This window comes from Marmota flaviventris, chromosome 9, assembly GCF_047511675.1.
Source record: "Marmota flaviventris isolate mMarFla1 chromosome 9, mMarFla1.hap1, whole genome shotgun sequence".
Lineage (NCBI taxonomy): Eukaryota > Metazoa > Chordata > Mammalia > Rodentia > Sciuridae > Marmota > Marmota flaviventris.
The window spans coordinates 93,628,029-93,650,792 of record NC_092506.1 but is presented as its reverse complement, the minus strand read 5'-3'; the positions used below and the strand labels follow the sequence as shown (position 1 = coordinate 93,650,792).

Here is a 22,764-nt window from a genome sequence, read left to right as displayed (position 1 = left end):
TCTTCTCAGTAAAGGAAACAATGATGTGATGAGAGAGCCTACAGAATGGGATAAAAATCTTTACCACATGCACATTGAATAGAGTACTACTTTCCAGGATATATAAAGAGCTCAAAAAACTTAACACCAAAAAAACAAACAAACAACAACAAAAAAAACCCAATCAAGGAACTGAACAGACACTTCACAGAAGAAGAAATATAATCAATCAACAAACATATGAAAAAATGTTCACCATCTCTAGCAATTAGAAAAAAAACAAATCAAAACTATTATAAGATTTCATCTCACTCCAGTCAGAATGATAATTATCAAGAATACAAGCAATAAGAAATGTCAGCAAAGATGTAGAGGAAAAGGTACACTCATACATTGCTGGTGGCATTGTAAATTGGTGCAACCATTCTGGGAAGCAGTATGGAGATTCCATAGAAAACTTGGAATGGAACCACCATTAGACCCAGTTATTCCACTCCTTGGTTTAAGCCCAAAGGACTTAAAATCAGCATACTATACAGCACATCAACGTTTATAGCAGCTCAATTCACAATAGCTAAACTATGGAACCAACCTAGGTGTTTCAACAGATGAATGAACAAAGAAAATGTGGTGTATATACACAATGGAATATTACTCGGCCATAAAGAAGAATGAAATTATGGCATTTGCTGGTAAATGGATGAAACTTGAGACCATCATACTAAGTGAAATAAGCCAATCCCCCAAAACCAAAGGCTGAATGTTCTCACTGATATGTGGATGCTAACCTACAATAAAGTGGGGGTGGGGAAGAATAGACATCCACTGGATTAGACAAAGGGGAATGAAGGGAAGGGAAGGGGAAGGGGAATAGGAAGGACAGTGGAAATAATTTGACATAACTTTCCAATCCTTGCATATGAATATATGACCAGTATAATTCCACATCATCTACAACCAAAAGAATAGGATCCTAATTAGAATAAGTTATACTCCACGTATGTAAAATATGTCAAAATACACTTCACTGCCATGAATATCTAAAAAATAAAAATTGGGAAAAAAAAAAACCTAGCCCCATCCCTGGCACACACAATGGTCAAATATCTGAATGAAATGAGCAATTTTAGTATAAACTTGAAGAATTATTTATTGAAAAACCATTTTATAATAGACTCAGGTAACAATACATTTAGTAGTATTAAAACAAATCTATGTAAACTACATAATTTCATTAAGGTGCAATTAAAACATTTGAAATGGCACAATATATTTCAAACCAGTATACTAGCTTTCTAAATTATAAGACTAGTCTATTCTAATCTTGAAGTCTGACTTAAGTTTAAGATTAGAATAGGGAAATATATACATTTTATGTATATATATATTTTAAAAATAATAACTACACTAACCATGTCTTTGAATTTCTCTGTAACATTTTCATTATTTTGTAACTCTAGGTGACCATACTGAAAATACAAACACATTTTTACAATACAGACTGAATATCCCTTATTCAAAATGCTTGGAACCAGAAGTATTTCTGACTTTGAAGTATCTGTATAAACTCTGAGCTGAGCATCCCTAATATGAAAATCCACCAAAATGACACTCAGAAAATTCTGGATAAAGTAAGAGAGGTCTGTGTCACTGACACATTTTGTTTTGGATTTTCAGATTAGGAATGCTCAACCTGCACTACTTTGTTTTCAATATCCTCTCAGGGAACCTCTCTATCACTGAGTCACACCCAGTCCTATATTCTTATTTTTATTGTAGCTTTACCATGGTTACAATTTTAGAGTTTTCCCTCTTTTATAGAAAACTGTCACATACATATATGTAGTATCTGGGAAATAAGTCTTAACTAAAAGCCACCTTAAAATAGCAGTATTTTTGTTATAATCTATACCAAAGGAACAACCATTGTTCTGCTGTTTCATCACTCTCAGCTAATGGATAAATCATGGATTCTATTGAAAATGCCATGACTATGCTATTGAGAAGAAATAAAAATTTAGCCAATAAGTAGGGCAAGAATAACAGTCATTTTTAATGTGTGAAAGCAAATAGCTTCCTGGACACTATCACAGCATCTTTGGGTGATGAATGAATCAAGCAGAAAACATTTTTTTTTTTTCAAAAACACAGTTGTTCACTTAAATATTAATCCCCACTTAAAGACTGTGAATGGGTTGAAAATGAAAGCTGAAATACAGTTTCTAAAGGTTGAATTCAAGGAGTATTTCATATACTGAAGATCACACCCAAGCTTTCCATCCGGGGAAAAGTCGGCTGAGATTTTTGGGGTCCATAGCCTGCTGTATGAGCAAATTCACCTGTCCACCCACACTGAGCACGGTGCCTTCTTCCACTCCTTTCAGTTTCTCTTGCAATCTCATCAAGACACGTTCTGCCACTTTGTTGAAACTTTGGTCAATATCACTAATGACGAAAACACAAAAGTGTCAATGATGTAGAGCAGTTTTAAGGGTCTTGGGAGTAAGAAAACAAACTGACAACAGACTCTTCCTAAAATACTGCTCACCTAAGATCTCGTTTGCTTTCTTGGTCATCCGCATTTGGAGTGGTGTGTAGCTCAGTTTCATCTTCTGGCCTCTGCTGTAAATACAGAGCTTTCAAAGGATTCATGGTCCAGTCAAAGAGTGGATCATATAAGAGAACCTAACAGAGAGAACACGTGTATTAGAAGAACAATGTGCATCCTGATCATGTATTATAAAGAATGGAGTCAGGGTTAGAAAAACAATAACACAGTAATTGATAGGAGGAGAGGGAGCAAACTTATCAAGCATCTTCATGTTTCCTGGTGGAGGAAACTTTAATGACATCATGTTCTGAGGGTCTAATCTGTTCTAAATTCATTTTTCCTCCATATCTGGAGTGATATTCATTGGCACGTTTCCTGACTAGGTGAATTTATTTATTAAAAGGGGATAAGCTCTAATGAGTTCCATTCCTTCACTTTCTACTCTGACCAATGCGGTAATAGGTAAGGATATTTGTTTTGTAGGCCCCAATTTCCCAATGGCACTTTATTAGAAAGAGAAAAAATGAAATTTACAAAGTAAGGTCATGAGGGATTTCTGACTTTGACAGTTCAAAAAAGCTAACTGCCCTGGTGTTTATAAGCTTAGAAACACCCCTCCCCTTGTAGTTAGGCTTTAGCAAATCCTTAGGAGTCTTAAGAATATATGAAGAGTAAATTATAGAAAAAAAGTTTCTGCAGGACATGCAAGCATTAAAAGGCTGGAATACTTATTGTTGCTAATTTTACTGTGCTTCTCAGTACAACCACATATTGGGATTATAAAATGTCTTTAGTGGGTTTAGTTCTAGGATATGCTAGATTAACAGTCCAAAAATTTCTTCATATTTTATGATGCTGTTTTGATTGTTCTTTCAGGCCATTAAAAACTATGAAGGGAAGAGACTGACAATGATTACATGTGCCTTGTTCATAAGTGTGACTTCAGATTGGACTTTAACAAATCTTTGTCTTGAGACAGGCCACCTGATGGAGAATTGGGGCCTCTGAAGCAAATGCCCTTAACCAGGACATAAGTTATGAGTTTTATTCACAAAATAGAAGAATATTTTATTAGTCAACTAATGGGAAGGAATGAAGTCCTCTATTATAAAGACCCTATGTAGTCATCTTGGGTTGAAGTATAGAAACAACACAAATTACTTAATTATTATTCAAAGTACAGGTATGAAGACATTAATTGGTGTGAATATACTCTGTATACAACCAGAGATATGAAAAATTGTGCTCTATATGTGTAATAAGAATTGAATGTATTCGCTGTCACATATATATAAAAAATAAATGAAAAAAATTAAAAAAAAAACAATCAAGGGCTTGTGTCAGGAATCATATTTGAATATATTGGAATTAAGGAGGAAATGGAATTAAAAAATAAGCTTTAGTCTAACTACCCAAACAGAAGAGGACCCAGACAGAAGTGGCTGAAAACAATAAAGGAACACAAACTGATTAAGCTACAGCAGGGTTTCTCAATCTTAATATCATAATTTTAGGATTGGATACTTTATTGTGGAGCTGTGTACTGTAGCATGATCAGCAGCAGTCCAGCCTCTACCTAGAAGATGTCAACTGTAACCCCCTCCCCCTCTGTGATAACAAAAAGTATCTCCAGACATTGACAGCTGTCCTCCATGCAACAAAATTGTCCTTGGATAAGTATCATTGAGCTAGAGGGAGAGAAATATTTCCTTAGTAGAACAGATAAAACCTTGGAGGACATGATGATCCACTGTGAAGAAAACAAGACCTTGAAGGCCAGGAAAGACAGAGAAAGAAAAATGCACCCAAAGTGCTCTGAAAGAGAGGTTTAGAAAGGAGGGATATGTTTAAATTGTAATTAGATCAGAAATAGTAACTGTGATTCAATGAAACCTAACAGAAGAAAAGTAATGAATTCAAGAGAAGAATGATCTCCCAGACAATTGGCACCTAGTTTGCTATTGAGAAGTACCCTCCTGAAGTTGAAGCCAGGAAGTATATAGTAAAATCAACTTGGAATTACTCTCACAACAATAGGTCAGTAACAACCATTTCTAGAACTCATTTGCTATGGGACAACCATAGCAAATGAGTTCTAGAAATTTGGACAGATTTACAAAGGGAATATCAGATAGGCTGGTTAAAAAAAAAAATCACAAAGCATCAGGGAGGTATGTTCAGAAATGACAGTTATTATAGGTAGAGATGCAAATCACTTCTTGGACTCCAAACCCTTTTGGAGTATATCCACAGTCCTTATAGTGATGTAGAAATCCTTATAGGTGATTAAGCAACATTACTTCTTTGACTTCCTCTTTTATTACCCTTTAAAAATCCTTGACTGAAACTAGAGGCATTTCTAACCCCACCCCAATTTTTTATATCTTTATTTTATTCATTTTTATGTGGTGCTGAGGATCAAACCCAGCCCTTCGAAGGTGCTAGGTGAACACTCTATCGCTGAGTCATAACCCCAATCCCCCCAAATTTTTGATGTGTGAAAATGCTTAGTGTGTAATCTCTCTCTTGCTGCCCAGTAGCATCCCACTGCAATAAAATGAATAAGTGCTCTTTAAATCAATGACTTCCTAACAAAGTGCACTACGTGGTAGAGAAATAAAGATTTCCTTATAATATACTTTACCTCTACAATGGTTAGCAGAGTTTCCTGAGAATTTCTCATAACTTCCATGGTTTTCTCACAGCATCTACAGAGCCAAACACATTATAATATGGATTTTGTTGCATACTGTTTTCAACACATATTTACTCATAGACACTCATGTGTCATACTCTGAGACTATCCTAATTAGGAATTCCCAAATTTATACCTCAAAGTACTTGGCAAAGTAAACTTTTGAGGCTGGGTTGTGGCTCAGTAGTAGAGTACTCGCCTAGTACATTTGAGGCACTGGGTCCGATCCTCAGCACCACATAAAAATAAATAAATGAAGTAAAGGTCTTGTGTCCAAATACAACTAAAAAAAAAATAGTTAAAAAAAAAAGATAAGCTTTTAACAGATATTTCTGAAATGAATACAAATACATACATATAAATGTTTCATAAGCTTAGCATTTATAAGAAAAAATACTACTATGAAACATCTCTTTTAGTCTTGATTATTGCGGCAATACTAGTTTACTTGATTTGAATCTGCTCTAATCAAAATTGAGTACAGCCTGGAAGCGGGTGCTGTGGTGGGTCCACCGTGGACCCCGGGGTATTCCTGCTTGGGCGCTGCTCTTGGGGTCACCCACTGGCCTCCCAGGCTAGGACTTCAGGGTCAGCCAGCCTACGCCAGGCTGGCCGAGACACCGCTGGCAGTTGTCATAGTGACAGCGGCCACCCTGGCCTCCTACCTCTGCCTCACTGGGCCTAGGAAATGGCCAGGGTATGGGGTGAGAGGCTAGGGCTCTGACTTCACTGGTGTCTCAGGTGGGAAGCATCTGGGGAGCCTCTGGCTTGCTAGGTCTCTTCCCACTGGAATCTTGGGGAAAACAGGTGCAGACGTAGGGTTTGTTGGGACGTAAGCAATTCACTAGGCTCTTTTTGGAACTCAATCCTTGGAACAATCTGATGAGATGGGACGGTTTTGCTAAGGTGCTTAAAGTTTCACTAAAATGCTGAGACTGGTTTTGAACTTTCGATACTCCTGCCTCAGCCTCTGAGTTGCTGGGATTACAGGCATGTACCACCATGCCTAGATAAGTGAAAAATGAAAAACAGACTGGACCTCCAAAGAGGACACACAAATGGCTAACAAACATGAAAAGATGCTGAACATCATCACTCATGCAGGGACTACAGTGGGACATACCTTTATACCCCCAGTGACTGTAATCAGAAAAGTATAGGGAAATAACAAGTGTTGGGGAGAGAAAGTAGAAAATGGGAACCCTCAGTTGTTGCTGGTGGGAATGCAGAATGGTTCAGCAGCTGGCAAAAATCATTTGGCAACTCCCCAGAGGTTAGACATGGAATATACCATATAATCCAGCACTACCACTTGGAGGTAGAAACCCTGAAGGGCTGATAACCAGTGTTCAAACAAATATCTTGGACAAGTTTGTTCACAGCAGCACTGTTCACAAGAGGCAAAAGCTGGGAAAACCCTAGTGTCCATGGACAGCTAAATGGATGAATGAGATGTGGTTCTTCCATACAGTGAGATAGTGCTTGGCCACCATAAGCCCTGAAGCCCTGATCATGCTACAACCTGGAGGTACCTTAAAATGTTATGCAAAATGAAAGCCAAACTTATTTCCTGATTCTATTTAAATAAATGTCCAGAATAGTAAAATAAGGCAGAAATCAGGTTGGTGTTGGCCAAAGGCTAGGGCTAGGAGGGTGGAGAATAACTGCTTAATTGTATAGATTTTACTTTGGGGTAATGAGAATGTTTTAGAGCTAGATAGAGGTGCTGGGCATACAACTGTGAATGTACTAAATGCCTCAGACTCATTCTTTTTATATTTTTTAAATTATTTTTTAATGCATACCATACAAACTTTAATATCATATTTAAGGCAATGTAAAATTTAGTCTCAAACTTAATATGATTTGCATGCAATACAAAAGTACTCATCTATTTCTCCATCAATGAGTAATATCAATCCTTTTAATCCTTGCTAAATGGATAGAAAACCAATAATAATTATTTTCCTATTCTGATTTCTTTAATTGTGGCTGATGGTCAGAATCCTCTAAACTGGTCATGTGTTCTTTTCTTTTGTAAGGAATGTAGGTCATTCTCTTTAAAATGGTCAATTTTATATTATTTGAATCCATCTCAATTAAAAAAATAGATTGGTTTAAAAAAATGGCATACACAGATCTATGCGGGAAAAAAACAAGGAACTGCAAATCTTTTTTAGCACACAGTTGTACTACAATATAAGCTCCTTTTAGACATAACTAGTCTCTGCTATATCCCCAACAATGAGCACCCAATCTTAGTTCTAATCAATAAAGGAGTTAGTTAGCTAGGACTGAGGCATTAAAGTTATAAAGGTGGGCTGCTTCCAGAGGTGGTTAGGAATTACAGTATACATGACAGACTGAGTTAAGTTCCAGGTGGCAAGAAGGAAGGAAAATCTATTACTGCTTTTACCCAGGGTGTTTTTCATACTAGTGTAAGGCATTGGAATATAATTCTACCATTGATCCATTTATCTATATAAATATATAATCCAAATAATTTTCACACCAAAATTGTCTACTCTCCTTTACCTTATATCACTTACCTTCTGAAGACCCCTTCAACACCAGTAATGCCCATGCCATCCACAATATCTCTGGTGAGTCTAAATGGAACTGTTTCAGGAGTAGGAAGGATTTTACCCTGTTCAAAAGCAACCCCTAAAATAAAAAAATACAATCAGGTAAGGAGACCTGACAGCTGATTTATATTTTTCCCAACTAGCACCAGTGAACTTTGCAAAAGCAACAATCTTTCATTTTTTTCTATTGGTACTAAAACGTATAGTACCTCGTTTCCACCACTATCTATGCAATCCACCTCAAATACAAAAATAAGACTTCTTGATATACAGAAATCTGATTAAAGGGTTTTTTGTTTTTTTTTTAAATGAAGTAATTATTGATAGAACTTAAAATGAAGAAGATATGTATATTTTTAAACTTTTTTTTTTTTTTTGGTAACACCAGGGATTTAACCCAGGGCCTTGCACATGTTAGGTAAGTTCTCTACTACTGAGATACATTTTGAGACCTTAATTTATTTTGAGATAGGGTTAGGCCAAGCTGCCACTGGCCTCAAACTTGTGATACTTCTGCCTCAGCCTACCAAACAGCTGCGATTATTAGTGTATACCACTATGCCCAGTTTGTTTTAAAACATTTTTTAGTGAAACTGTTTTGAGATAATTATAGATTCACACCCATGTGTAAGAAATAATACAGAAAGATCATTCTATACCATACCTTTACCCAGTTTCTCCTTATGGTAATTATCTTGTGAAACTAGTACAACATCATGGCCAGAATACTGACACCAAACAGTCAAGATACATAACTCTTCTCTCACAAGGATCCTTTACACTGCCCTTATATAGTCACACACTCAAGTTTCTTCCTGTGACTTTACCACTCCCCAACCCACCCCTGTTCTTCTACCAACCTTTGATCTCTTTTCCCTTTTTATAATCTTGTTATTTCAAGTATATGAAATAAATGGAATCACAGTATGCAACCTTTTGGGATAAAGTCTTTTTACTCAGCATATCCTCTGGAGATTCATCTAAATTGCTGTAAACTCAAAACAGTATTTCTTATTGCTAAGTAGTATTCCATGATAGGGTGTGATCATTTGTTTAAGCATTTGCCCACTGAAGGACAATACAAATTATTTCCAATCTAGTTATTATAGATAAAGTTACCAGTTAAACTACTTTTTTGTGTGTTTATTTGCTGAGCATTTTCTTTGAAGTGTCCATTTATACCTTTTACCTATTTTGCAAAGGATTTTTTATTTTAATTTTTTAAATTATTGAGTTTTGAGAGAAAGGGACCCAAGGGGAAAGGACTACTTGCTATATTTGAATAGAGTTGCATAGATTTCCCACAGTTACTACTGATACCAAGAGGTGGGTTGGGGGGCGGTGGAGACAGAGAGAGAGAGAGAGAGGTGGGGGGAGTTGGAAAAAGAGACAAGCAGGTAACAGAATAAATGATACAGTGAGAAGGTTTGATACTGTGCTAGCTGCTGGCCTAGCCCTTAACTTCTATTTCCTTCCTCTTGGAGCCCTGAGATGCTAAGTCCAGGATATGCTAAAGAGAGGTCATGTGGAGAAGCCCTGAACGATCAGACATGTACATTAAGAGTCCATCTTGGGCTGGGGATGTGGCTCAAGTGGTAGCGCACTTGGCTGGCATGCATGTGGCGCTGGGTTCGATCCTCAGCACCACATAAAAATAAAGATGTTGTGTCCACCGAAAACTAAAAAATAAATATTAAAAAATTCTCTCTCTTCCTCTTTCTCTCTTTTTTTTAAGAAAAAAAGAGTCCATCTTGGACTCTCTTCCATTTGAGTCTTAAGATGACTCTAGCCCTAGATGCTAGCTGCAACTGCATGAGAGATTTTAAGCGAGAACTTCTGAGCTGAGCTCAGCCAATCTACAGATCATGAGAGATTTATTATTTATAATAATAAATTGTGATTTGAGCTATTAAGTTTGGGGGTGGGTGTTCTGTAAAACAGATGACCAAAGAGATATATATAGAGAAAAGTATATAAATCACCCAACTCATTCAAGTGTGTGGGGCTGAGTATTTAAAAAGTGAAGAAATTTATGTAACCCACACTCAACTCTTAATGTGCTCCAGAATTCCTTCTTTGTCCCCTCCTACCAGTCACCCACCACTTCTTCAAACTGTTATCACTATTCTGACTTCTAACAGTATAGATTAATTTTACCAGTTTCTGATTTTTATGTAAATGTTATCGTTCATACTATTCTGTGTGTAAATTTTTTCATTCACGATTATATTTCGGTCTTCATATTATATATAACTATTGTTCATTCAATCTAATTATTATATTCCATTTTATGAATATATATATTCCATTGTATTCATCCATTCTACCTGTGACAGGTGTTTGGATTGTTTCTAGTTATAGACTATTATAAATAAGTACTTTCATAAATATTCTTATATGTGCATTTCTGTTGGAATAGAACTGCTAGCTCACAGGATATGCATATCTTCACCTTTAGTAGATAATGACAAATAGTCAAAAGTGATTTTACAAATTTGTTCTTCTCATCTATAAGATGTTTTTAGCATGGCCTGGCAAAGCTGGTATACTTCCACCTCTATTTTGCATCTTCCAGACTACTGCCCTCCTGTTTGTCATGCAAACTCTCACTCTTCTATTGAGAAAACCACATCTGACTTTAACAAACCCATTCCCACTTCTTATTTGTTATATCTTAACCCTAAGACTCTCTCAAATTCATTGAATATTGGCATGCGCACACAATCTTCGTATTTATTCCAACTCTGGAATTCTTTCTGCAGAAACCATATAATATCCTTGACCTTCTGTGTTTTTTTTTTTTTTGTTGTTGTTGTTTTGTTTTTTTTAGTTGTAGATGAACACACAATTATCTTTATTTATTTTTATGTGGTGCTGAGGATCAAACCCAGTGCTTCACACATGTGGGGCAAGTTCTTTACCACTGAGCTACAACCCCAGCCCCACGTTCTCTGTTTTAATGGAAAGTGATTTTACTCTGTCTTAGCAAACTACTTCTATGGATTATACCCCAGAATTTATAATCTCCTAAAACTGTACCTTCTTAGAAATCTTAAAATTCTACATTTTAATCAAATCTGTTTATTCCTTTATCCTTATTAAATAATTTGTCTTTAAATTCAAGTGAGATTTCTAGTTTTATAGGCCTTCATTTTTCAGTTACTATTGAACACTACTTCTTTCATGACATTTTTTTCCTCCTTTAGCTTCAAAGATACTTCTACCTGCTAATTTCTGTGATTTATCCAGTTTTTCTGACTCAGTCTTTTCAATACTAGCATTCCTGATGCTTCCATCCTTTCTTTTTGTGGGGGTGGGGGTGGGTAACCGGGGATTGAACTAGGGCACTCGACAACTAAGCCACATCCCTAGCCCTATTTTTGTATTTTATTAGAGACAGAGTCTCACTGAGTTGCTTAATGCCTTGTTAAATTGCTGAGGCTAGCTTTGAACTCAAGATCCTCCTGCTTCCACCTCTCGAGCCACTGGGATCATAGGCGTGCACCACCGTTCCCAGCCCACCCTTTCTTAAAAGATTTGGCTCGGGCTGGGGTTGTGGCTCAGTGGTAGAGCGCTCACCTAGCATGTGCAAGGCACTGGGTTCAATCCTCAGCACCACATAAAAATAAATAAAAATAAAAGGTAAAAAAAAAAAAAAAAAAAAAAGATTTGGCTCAACTGTCTTCTCTTCTACCAAGTTTCATTCATCCCAGGTAAAGTTAGCTACTCCTTCCAGTACCACAGTGTTTATGCTTTAAACACACACACACACACACACAGACACACACACACGATACATTTATGTATCTTTCTCCCTCATATTTGTTGTACCTTTGTAGCTAAACAGCATTGCTCGATGACTAAATATTTATTAATTAAAAATATGTATACTTTATTACTTACCTAAATCTATATGCACAAGTTCTGCTGACTGCTCATTTATCAAGATATTCTGTACATGTCTATCACCAAGTCCAAGGATGTAACCAACTATGGGGGAAAAAAAACAAAACCTCTAGTCACTGATATCATTATTTCTAACATGCATTTAGCTATAATTTCAACTAATACCACTGGCTCTGTATGTTTAATTACTTTATACTTTTTAGCCTTTAAAAGGATATTATGTACATAATTGGACATTTTGAGTTTAAGTATAATGTAGCCAGCTACTTTAATGTATACTGCATTGTACAAACAATCTGCCAAAATTTTTTTTTCTTTATCAAAAGTCACAAGTTTTGGAATATCAGTGCTTTAAAAATTTACGTGGTTAGAGATTCATTATTTACCTGAGCCAAAGTAATGCATACTATATGCACTCAAATTTCTATTGTGTATTTACTTATAAACTGACAAGTCTATGGGTAAATTCATTTTTCGGTGAAACTTTCTTCTGCTGGATGAATACGTTGAACACAAATCATTAATTCATTTCAGCAGATATATATCCAGGAAAAATTGCATTTCTGTTTTTAATATTAAAAATTAATATTTTCAAAATGGCCATACTACCAAAAGTGCTATACAGATTTAATGTAATTCCAATGATGTTCTTCATAGAAATAGAAAAAGCGGTCATGAAATTCATTTGGAAAAATAAGAGCCCCAGAATAGCCAAAGCAATCCTTAGCGAGAAAAGTGAAGCAGGAAGCAAATTATACTACAGAGCTACAGTAACAAAAATGGCATGATATTGGCACCAAAACAGACATGTAGACCAATGGTACAGAATAGAAGACACAGAGACAGTCCCACATAAATACAATTATCTCATACTAGACAAAGGTGCCAAGGTGCCAAAAATATACATTGGAGAAAAGATAGCCTATTCAACAAACGGTGCTGGGAAAATTGGAAATTCATATGTAGCAAAGTGAAATTAAATCCTTCTCTTTTACCCTGCACAAAATTCAACTCAAAGTGGATCAAGGACCTAAGCATTAGACCAGAGATCCCGTACCTAACTAGAAGAAAAAGTAGGCTCAAATCTTCATCACGTTGGCTTAGAAACTTAATTCCTCAATAAGACTCCTACAGTGCAAGTAGTAAAATCAAGAATCAATAAATGGGATGGATTAAAACTAAAAAGCTTCTTCACAACAAAGGAAACAGTCAAGAACATGAAGAGAGAGCCTATTCTCTCTTTGCCACCTGTACCTCAGAGCATTAATCTCCAGGATATATAAAGAACTCAAAAAACAAATAACCCAATCAATAAATGGTTGAAGGAACTGAATAAGCACTTCACAGAAGAAATACAACTGCTCAACAAATATATGAAAAAAATGTTCAGCATCTCTAGCAATTAGAGAAATGCAAATTAAAACTCACTGAAATTCCATCTCACTCTAGTCAGAATGGCAATTATCAAGAACACAAGTAACAATAAATGTTGGCGAGGATGTAGGGAAAAAGATATGCTCATACATTGCTGGTGGGACTGCAAATTGGTGCAATCACTCTGGAAAGCAATATGGAAATTCCTTAGAAAATTTGGAATGGAACCACCTTTTAACCCTATTCTCCTACTCCTTGGTTTATGCCCAAAGGACTTAAAATCAGCATACTACAGTGACATAGCCACATCAATGTTTATAGCAGCTCAATTCATAATAGCTAAGATATGGAGCCAACGTAGATGCCCTTCAACAGATGAATGGATAAAGAAAATGTGGTACATATACACAATGGACTATTACTCAGCCATAAAGAATGAAATTATAGCATTTGCTGGTAAATGGATGGAACTGGAGACTATCATACTAAGTGAAATAAGCCAGTCCCCAAAAATCAAAGGTTAATGTTCTTGCTCATATGCAGACACCAACTCACAAGAAGGGGAGAGGGGTGGGGTGGGAGATGATAGAAGTTTACTGACTTAGACAAAGTAGAATGAAGGGAAGAAAGTGGGGATGGAAATATGACAGACAATGTATTGGACATAACTTTCCTATGTTCTTTTATGAATATACAAGCAATGTAACTCCACATTATGTACAACCATAAAAATAGGAAGGTATAGTCTATACATGTAAAATACGTCAAAATACATTGTCATGTGTGACTGAAAAGAATAAAAATTTCTCAAAAAATTAAGAGAGATGACAGCATGTCTTAAAAAGCATTTTTTTTTTTAAAATGTTTTTTTTAGTTATAGATGCACACAATACCTTTATTTTTATTTATTTATTTTTATATGGTACTGTGGATCAAATCCAGCATCTCACATGTGCCAGGCAAGTGCTCTGCACTACTGAGCCACAATCCCCGCTCCTTAAAATGCTTTTAATCCAATAACAGATATCATGTAGTATTACAAAAAAAATAAAATAAAATACAGGATGTGGAGTTGGGATGCCTAGGCCCTTGGTCTGCTCTGGCCTTAGCAGGTCTACTTTTTAATTTACAGTCTAAATCACTTAATTGAGATTAATGATTCTCCATGTAGATGAGAGCTTCACATTGTCTTAATTGCTTATCTAGTTTTTCCAATCTCTCAGAAATTAAAAAGTCAAAATAAAGGTTACATATTAAATATTTAAATATATATCACAATTTCTATTGTCAAAAAGGATTCTATTAAATAGAATCAATCACTGGGTGACAGTACCATGGTACCATAGAAATTATGCATAAAAGAATAATAACTCAAGAAAGTAAGTCAAATGAAATTATCATCGGTTTTATTTTCAAAAGAAAGTCTCAAAAATAATTTATTGAGGGTAGAGAAAATAAGCCATATTCAAGATAAAATGGAGAAACCAGTGTCCTAAAAAATCTATGAAAAGTTATGGTTAGAAACCAAGAGTCAGGATGAACACAACCTAATGAAGAAGATAGTCTAGTTTAAAAACTACCATCACCACCATCATCCCCTTGAAATTCAGAATAGAGAAGAGTCCTAATCTACTAAGATGTAGAAGGTTACCAATAGAAGAAGTGGCCACACTGCGTGTATAAGCCAGTCGTTTCTCAAACCAAACAGCTGGGTCCAAGAATTTTTCCATGCAGAAGTAACGAAAAACTGGTTGAAAATTTTGGCAAATATTCATGAAGATCTCGTATTTCTCTTCAAATGACCTCCTTTGTACTTCCTTTAAATAGATCACATGTAAAATTATTTTCTTAATACTGTGTTCAACCAAGTAAATTGATGTCCACTATGTTTCTAAATGAAAAATATAATAGACATGAAGCAATAAAAATATGAGCAAGATACAAGAAACTCACAATGTGGCCAGAGAAGAAATTAGTTACAAGTAATAATCAGGACTTTTATATTAGGTTTAAGGGAAGGAGGCATATAAATAGTGACAGTTGTTTAATTTGAATGATCTTGTAATCTAGATAGAAGTAAACACAGAAATGCCAAAGGTAGCCTCAGATAATTTCAGATGGCATCACAGCACTACGGTTGTGACAAGAAACAGAAAAGGATGAAAGGATGGAAGAATCATTGACGGATGGTAAAGCAGTTGACATGTTATCTCAGATCTCTGTCCTCCAACATCTTCCTGCTATATAATACTTTTCTGAAGCAAAGCTTATCTATTTCAATGGGCTCAACTCTCTTCTGTGTCTGCTGAATAAATCTGCATCTTTGGTACAAACTCCAGCTTGATGTGCTACTTCAACTGCCCCCTTCTCTTCACTTGGATCACTTCCAAATCCAAACAAACGATCTCTTCATCTTTGGAAAACCTCAGCCACCTTCTCTATTTTTATCTTGACAAACAGCCTCACTATTCACTTGGTCACCCCAACGATAACTGGGAGGCACTGCTTTTCAGCCTCATTTCTAATTGGCCATCAAATCTTATCAGTTCTGCCTCTTCTTTATTATTATTTTTGGCAGGGGGCAGGGGATGTACCAGGAATGGAACTCAGGAGCACTTGACCCGAGTGGCATTCCAGCCCTATTTTGTATTTTGTTTAGAGACAGGGTCTCGCTGAATTACTTAGCGCCTAGATTTTGCTGAGGCTGGCTTTGAACTTGCTATCCTCCTGCCTCAGACTCCCAAGCTGCTGGGATTACAGGCGTGCCTGGCTTGCCTCCGGCACCTGGTCTGCCTCCTTAATTTTTCTTATATCTCTCCATGATTCTTGATTCCTATCATTCTTAATCTTAGCTCAGACTCCATCTCAGACTTCCAATCTGCTTTTTCAAAAGCACAACCCACAAAGCTGTTAGTTATTTTTCTAAAATGCAAATCCAACATTACTACCCTCTCAAGAGTCTTATATTGCCCACAAGTAAAGTGCAAACTTCTTAGCATTTCATAAAGCAACCCTCCATTTTTTGACCAACTACTACTTCAATCTCATCTATCTCTTCCTCTTCCTATGCTGTCTTACATGCCTCCTTCCTGTTGCTTATATGCGTCTTCTGCCTGGAAACCCCACTTATTTACAAAGTTTGATTTAAACACCTTCTCTTATTAGGTTGTTGACCTTGAGAAAAGTAAATTTTGGAATTTCTCATTTTACACAGGGGACGAGAATGTTGATTAGTCAAAAATATTTGTGAAGACTCAGCATAGTACCTAAGTAGATAGGAGGTATTCAATAAATGTTGCTGATACAGTGAATAAATATCAGACAAGATAGCCACTGACATGGCAAATATCTCTATCAATTTCATAGAAAATTATTACATAATCCTTTTTAAATTTTAATTGGCATTTTGTTTGTTAAGAATTAGCTTTACTGAATAATGTTTAAATTTCTCATCTGACAAGGGCTAGCACTTCACATAGTTCAAAATTTTCTGTTTTTACTCATACACTTTCATCCTAGTGCTATTACTTTTTTTTAACTTAGTTATCTTTAGCTATGAATAATTTTTCAATAACTTTTGAGTGCTACTCACCATCATTTTCTTTTGGCATTGAAAAGCACTGAAATCATTTGGCCTATATCTTTTGTGAGCCCCATCTTCATTGTTAACAAGAAATTCACCAATAGGGACAGTTCCTGTACACCACTCAAGAACACCACTTCGCTGAGAGAGGGGAACCACCTAAAATTAAATTAAATATCTTTTGATTATGGATGGCCATTAAGGAGCAATTGATGATCATTCAACTAACAGTCAGTGCAAAGTATTTTTTCCAAGTTGGATTAATAGTTCTCTCCATAGGAGACAAAGTTCCTTGGAAGAACACAATAGGAAATGAACTTAACCTCCAAGAATATGATTTTCTAGACTTTTGCTTATACTTGTAAGAACCTACCCATCTCTCAATCCTCATGATTTTCTGAGATATCATTCCTCTTAATTATAGTCATCATTATCTGCTATTGATACCCAATGTGTACCCTTCACAGGAGAGGAATTAAGTTTGCTTTCCTTACACTTTATTTATTGATTGATTGATTGAGACAGAATTTTACTATGTTGCCCAGGCTGGTCACAAATTTGCAATTCTCCTGTCTCACAACTTCTCAAGTAGCTGGGATTACAGGTGTGCGCCACCATGTCCATCTGCTTCCCTTATACTTTTATTATCAAACTTGAGGAATTTCACCTAGAAAACTTTTGCCCATAAATGTGGTCTCAATTTTAAAAATACCTTAATTACTGAAACTATGTATTTTCTTGCTTTACATCTTATTAGCTTCACCATAAGAAAATGTATTCCTAAACATAAAATAAGAAAATTTACTGAGACAGCTGTTTTGTAAAATTATGGGGTATAATAGAGTATAAAAGTGACATAAACAAATATCCTTTTACATCATAAACAACTATGTCAAATCTAAGATTTTTCCCAAATTTCCTGGGAGATAAAGCTTCCTTTGTACTCTGCTAATCTCATGCCCCTCCCCACCATCAAGATGAGTGTTAATTAGTTTATAAAGTTCATTTTTTGGGTATATTTTTCATTTAGACTATGCATACCTAGTTGCAAACTTTAAATAAAGATGTATGTACATACATCTACATATATACATACATTCTACAATATGTATGTATATATGTTTGCTTTTTTTTTACTCAATACTGCTACTTTAGCTCTAAGCTAATCATTTTCACAACTGGATACTGTAAAAACATACAATTGTCCAATTTACCCAGTTTGCACATTAACATTTACATTGTTTCCAGATTATCCTGAAATACTGATACAATGGCAGTCTTCTGGTGACCATATTTCAGTTTTTCTAGGAACTGAATAGCTTTGTGAATAGGGTATATGCATTTTCAAATTCATTAGATATTGCTAGGTACTATCCAAAGTGATTGGACCAATATGCACACCTACCAAATGAGTTATTCCTTGACCTTCCCAATACTCTTATTAGGTTTTCATATTTTGCTAATTTAAGAATATATAATTTGGGGGCTGGGGCTGGTGCTCAGTGGCAGAGCACTTGCCTAGCATATGTGAGGCACTGGTTTCAATCCTTAGCATCTACAACTACAAATTTTTTTTTTTTAAAAAAAGAGTATATAATTTTATCACATTGTGATTTTAATTTGTATTTTCTAGATGACTAGCACAGTATCATTTGATAGGCTGACTGGCCCCTCAAATGTTTTCTTCTTATGAATTACCATTTTGTATTTTTCCCTTTTTTCTAATGGATTATCTTTTTATTACTAGCATGTGACAGTTCTTTATATATTCTGTATATAAATCCCTTGCATTACAACAATCCTTTGTTATTATTATATTCATTTTCTCAGTTGATCCCTTGTCTTTATATTCTTAATTCTATACATTTTTAGTTTAATGTACTGAAACATGTTGAACTATTTTATGTTTTGTGTCCTAAGGACACAATTATTATTTTCATAATATACATTCATTGAGACTCAATATACTATGTATTACACACAATGCTGAGGTATTTAGATTTGAGTGATAAGCAAGACAGAGGAAGACTATGCTCTCTAAAAGAGAGAGGACATACACTTATAAATGTTCCATGGTGCCAGATAATATATATAATAGAAAAAAACAGGGACTGTGGGGTTGTGGGTCAGTGGCAGAGCACTTGCTTGGCATGTGTGAGGCACTGAGTTCAATCCTCAGCACCAGAAATAAAGTAATAAAAAATAAAGGTACATCAACAACTAAAAAATGTTTAAAAAAAGAAAAAAACATAAATTTTTAAAAAAGAGAAAAATGAGTAGTAACAACATGGTCTGAGAAGGGGTCTCTGAGGAGGCAACGCGGGAGCAGAAAACATTATGAAGGGAGGGGTATCCAGTGCCAAGATCTGGGGGAGGAACATTCCAAGCAGATGAAGTACAAAAGCACTAAGGTTAAAAAAAAAAAAAAAAGATGTATCTGTGCTACCGAAAAAAAGATTGTCAAGTATACATAATTCCTCTACCACAAGCAGAGACCGAGAGATAAGATGGAGAGTGTGGTGGATAAGGCTGGAGAAAGAAAACAATCACTTTCATTTAGGGATAATGTGAACTCATCAGGAGTTTTGAACAAATAAGTGACAAATTCTGTCTTAGACATTCTAAAAAGAATTACTCTAACTGGTGCAAATTAGAATTAGGTTTTGGGGGCCAAGAGAAGTAAATGCTTAATTTGATGTTATAGTATATAGATAGCAGTGACTGTAGGAGGAGGGAGGCAGTGGCAGAGATGGTGAAAAGTGATTCTACTGAAGGTAAATCAACAGGACTTGCAGATGAAACAGACATAAGATTTGAGAAAGAGAGGAGTGTTAAATGATCCCTGATATTTGATGATATTTTTGCTAAGTATTTTAGAAGTTATGACAACATTACAATTATGTTTTTTAAAAGACACATTATCTTACAGATCTATACACCAAAATATTTATAAATGATATGACATATTGTTTCAAAATAATATTGCGAGGGGGAAGAAGTGGGTAGAAGTAGAAATGAAACAAAACCGTCCATGAATAATTATTAAAGTAGGTGATTGGGACAAGAAGGTTTCTATATACATTATATAAACATTTTTATATATACATTATATATATACATTTTTTATTACATATATACATTTTCTGTTACATATATACACTTTTTATTATATGTATACATTATATATACAGTATGGTCTCCTTTTGTATATTTTTGAAATTTTCCATAATAAAAGTGAAAAGAAAATAAGGCTCCTAGGCTTTTGTCTAACCAAGTGAGTAAAGGTGGTGCTATTCCCCTCAGCTGATTACTTTCAGTTTGGGGTATTCTGAGAATTAAGTGATTAATCAAGAGTTCTACTTTATATTATTGAGTTTGAGATATCTCTTAGCATTCTATATAACACACCTTATGAGGAAACAGCCCCTACAAAAGGCTATATATGAGGTGAAAAGTCTTCATTTACTGAGTAAAGGAAAAACAGGGTGTCATAAGCAGGCTAGATGTCCAAAGAGCAAAAGAATCAGAAGACTGATTTACAAGCCTCAATCTAATTTTTCCAGGAACTCGCATGACCTCTTTAAGGCCAGGCCTGCTGCCGTGAAGCTCAATAACACCATAGATACCACCCCTAAAGATGTTCTTTGAATTTTTTATCTATTTTCCTTGTCAAGAGTAAGAAATCCTTAAGGCCTAGAGCTATTTTTTATGACTTTTCTATCCCTGATACCAGGCAGAATAAGTAACACAATAATAGGCATTTAAGCTAACATTTATTGAACAAATGAATGAATGATCTCATGGCCTTTCCAACTAATTTCGCTTCCTATGTAATTACCTCTAAATGTCTCCCTCCCAGGAAATCCTGTCCTATCTTTGACTTTGAGCTAGCTATGACTTTTAATGCTTGATCACATTAATATTTTTGCATTATAGTATAGGCCATCTAAGGTTTCCTTTCCACTGACTGCTCCCTATCAGTATCTTGTTCTGGGGTGGGGGGAAATTAAACCCTTATTTTTCTCTGAGAAACAATACCAATAATCAATAAGTGGATGGCATCAAATTAAAAAGCCTCTGCAGAGCAAAGGAAACAATAAAGAACATGACAAGAGAGCCCACAGAACAGCAGAAAAATCTTTGCCACCTGTACCTCAGATCATTAATATCCAGAATATATAAAAACTAAAAAAACACCACCAAAATAACCCCAAATAATAAACGGGTTAAAGAATTCAACAGATACTTCTGAAAACAAATACAAATGGCCAAGAAATACATGAAAAAATGTTCAACATCTCTAGTGATTAAGGAAATGCAAATCAAAACTACATGGAGATTTCATCTCATTCCAATCAGAATGGCAATTATCAAAAATATAAATAATAATAAGTGTTGGCACTGATGTATGGAAAAAGATATAGTCATACCTCATTGGTGGGACTGCAAATTAGTGCAACAACTCTGGAATGCAGTATGGAAATTTCTCAAAAAAATTAGGAATGGAACCACCATATGTTCCAGCTACACCGCTATTGCATAATGTAAGGATGCAGCCACATCAATGTTTATAACAGCACAATTCACAACAGTTAAGCTATGGAACCAATTTAGGTGCCCTTCAATAGATGAATAGATAAAGATAATGTGGTATATATACATAATGGAGTATTACTTAGCCACAAAGAATAGAATTATGGCATATCCTGGTAATTGGATGGAACTGGAGACAATCATACTAAATAAGAGAGACCTAGGAAGTCAAAGGTCAAATGTTTTCTCAGATATGTGAAAGCTAGTCCAAAATGGGGAAAAAGAAAAGGAGAGATTCCATCAAAATAAACAATCAGTGGAGTAGATGAGGAGACTGGGAGGAATGAGTAGGGATGGGAAAAGGGAACAACAGTGGCGTGAATCCGACCTATGTACATAACACCACAGTGAATCTCACCATTATGCATATGCACAAGGCACTAATTAAAAAAAAAACTATAATAGCAGAAAGATCAATAGAGTAGAAGGAAGGGAACAGGAGGAGAGAGAAGGGGAAGGAAAGGAGAAGGGAGAAGGGGAGGGAAAGGAGAAGTACTTTGGAGTAAATTAGAGCAAATTATATTTCATGACTTTTTTTCTTTTCTCCTTTTTTATTTTTTAATTTGTTCTAATCAGTTATACATGACAGTAGGATACATTTAGACACATTTTATACAAATGGAGCAAAACTTCTTACTCTGGCTGTAGATGGTGTAGAGTCACATGGATAGTGTAATCATACATGTATATAAGGTAATAATGTTCCTTTCATTCCACAATCCTTCCCACCCCCACACCTCTTCCCCTTCCCTCTCCTCCCCTCTGCACAATCCAAAGTTCTTTCATCCCCACCCCCCATTATGGATCAGTATCCACTTACCAAAGAAAACATTCAGCCTTTGACTTATTTTACATAGGGTTTGACTTATTTTACATAGCATGATATTCTCCAGCTCCATCCATTTACCTGCAAATACCATAATTTCATTCTTCTTTAAGGCTGAGTAGTATTCCATTGTAGTATATATATACACACCACATTTTATTTATCCATTCATCTGTTGAAGGGCATTTACGTTGGTTCCACAATTAAGCTATTGTGAATTGGGCAGCTATGAACATTGATATGGCTGCATCATTATAGTATGCTGCTTTTAAGTCCTTTGGGTATAAACTGAGGAGTGAGTTAGCTGGGTCAGATGGTGGTTCTATTGCAAGTTTTCTGAGAAATCTGCTTTCTATAGTGGTTGCACCAACTTGCAGTCCCACTAACAATGTATGAGTGTACCTTTCTCCCCATATCCTCGCCAATACTTACTATTGCTTGTATTCTTGATAACTGCCATTCTGAAGAGAGTGAGATAAAAATCTTAGTTTTGTTTCTCTAATTACAAGAGATGATGAATATTTTTTATGTTTGTTGATGGATTGTGTTTCTTCCGTGAAATGTCTCTTCAGTTCCTTAGGCATTTATTGATTGGGTTATTTGCTTTTTTGGTGTTAAGTTTTTTGAGTTCTGTATATGTCCTGGAGATTAGTTTATCTGAGGTGTGTGTGG

General features: G+C 35.5%; 1 protein-coding gene across 6 annotated transcripts in view; it reads right to left on the bottom strand.

Annotated features, from left to right (window-relative positions):
• Positions 1-1,736: 1,736 nt before the first annotated feature.
• The window catches only part of Atm (ATM serine/threonine kinase), a 153,612-nt gene continuing 132,584 nt past the window's right edge, over positions 1,737-22,764 (bottom strand). For 3 of the 6 annotated variants that reach the window (XM_071616672.1, XM_027930673.2, XM_071616673.1), the window contains exons 57-63: positions 16,683-16,832; positions 14,742-14,907; positions 11,714-11,800; positions 7,775-7,889; positions 5,175-5,238; positions 2,528-2,664; positions 1,737-2,424 (exon numbers count right to left, since the gene is read on the bottom strand). In XM_071616672.1, the coding sequence (XP_071472773.1) occupies positions 2,241-2,424; positions 2,528-2,664; positions 5,175-5,238; positions 7,775-7,889; positions 11,714-11,800; positions 14,742-14,907; positions 16,683-16,832 (903 nt within the window). In that variant the 3' untranslated portion in view covers positions 1,737-2,240. Of the gene's footprint in view, positions 2,425-2,527; positions 2,665-5,174; positions 5,239-7,774; positions 7,890-11,713; positions 11,801-14,741; positions 14,908-16,682; positions 16,833-22,086; positions 22,174-22,764 lie in introns of those variants that run through there. The other 3 variants (XM_071616674.1, XM_071616675.1, XM_071616676.1) reach the window with 3 other exon arrangements.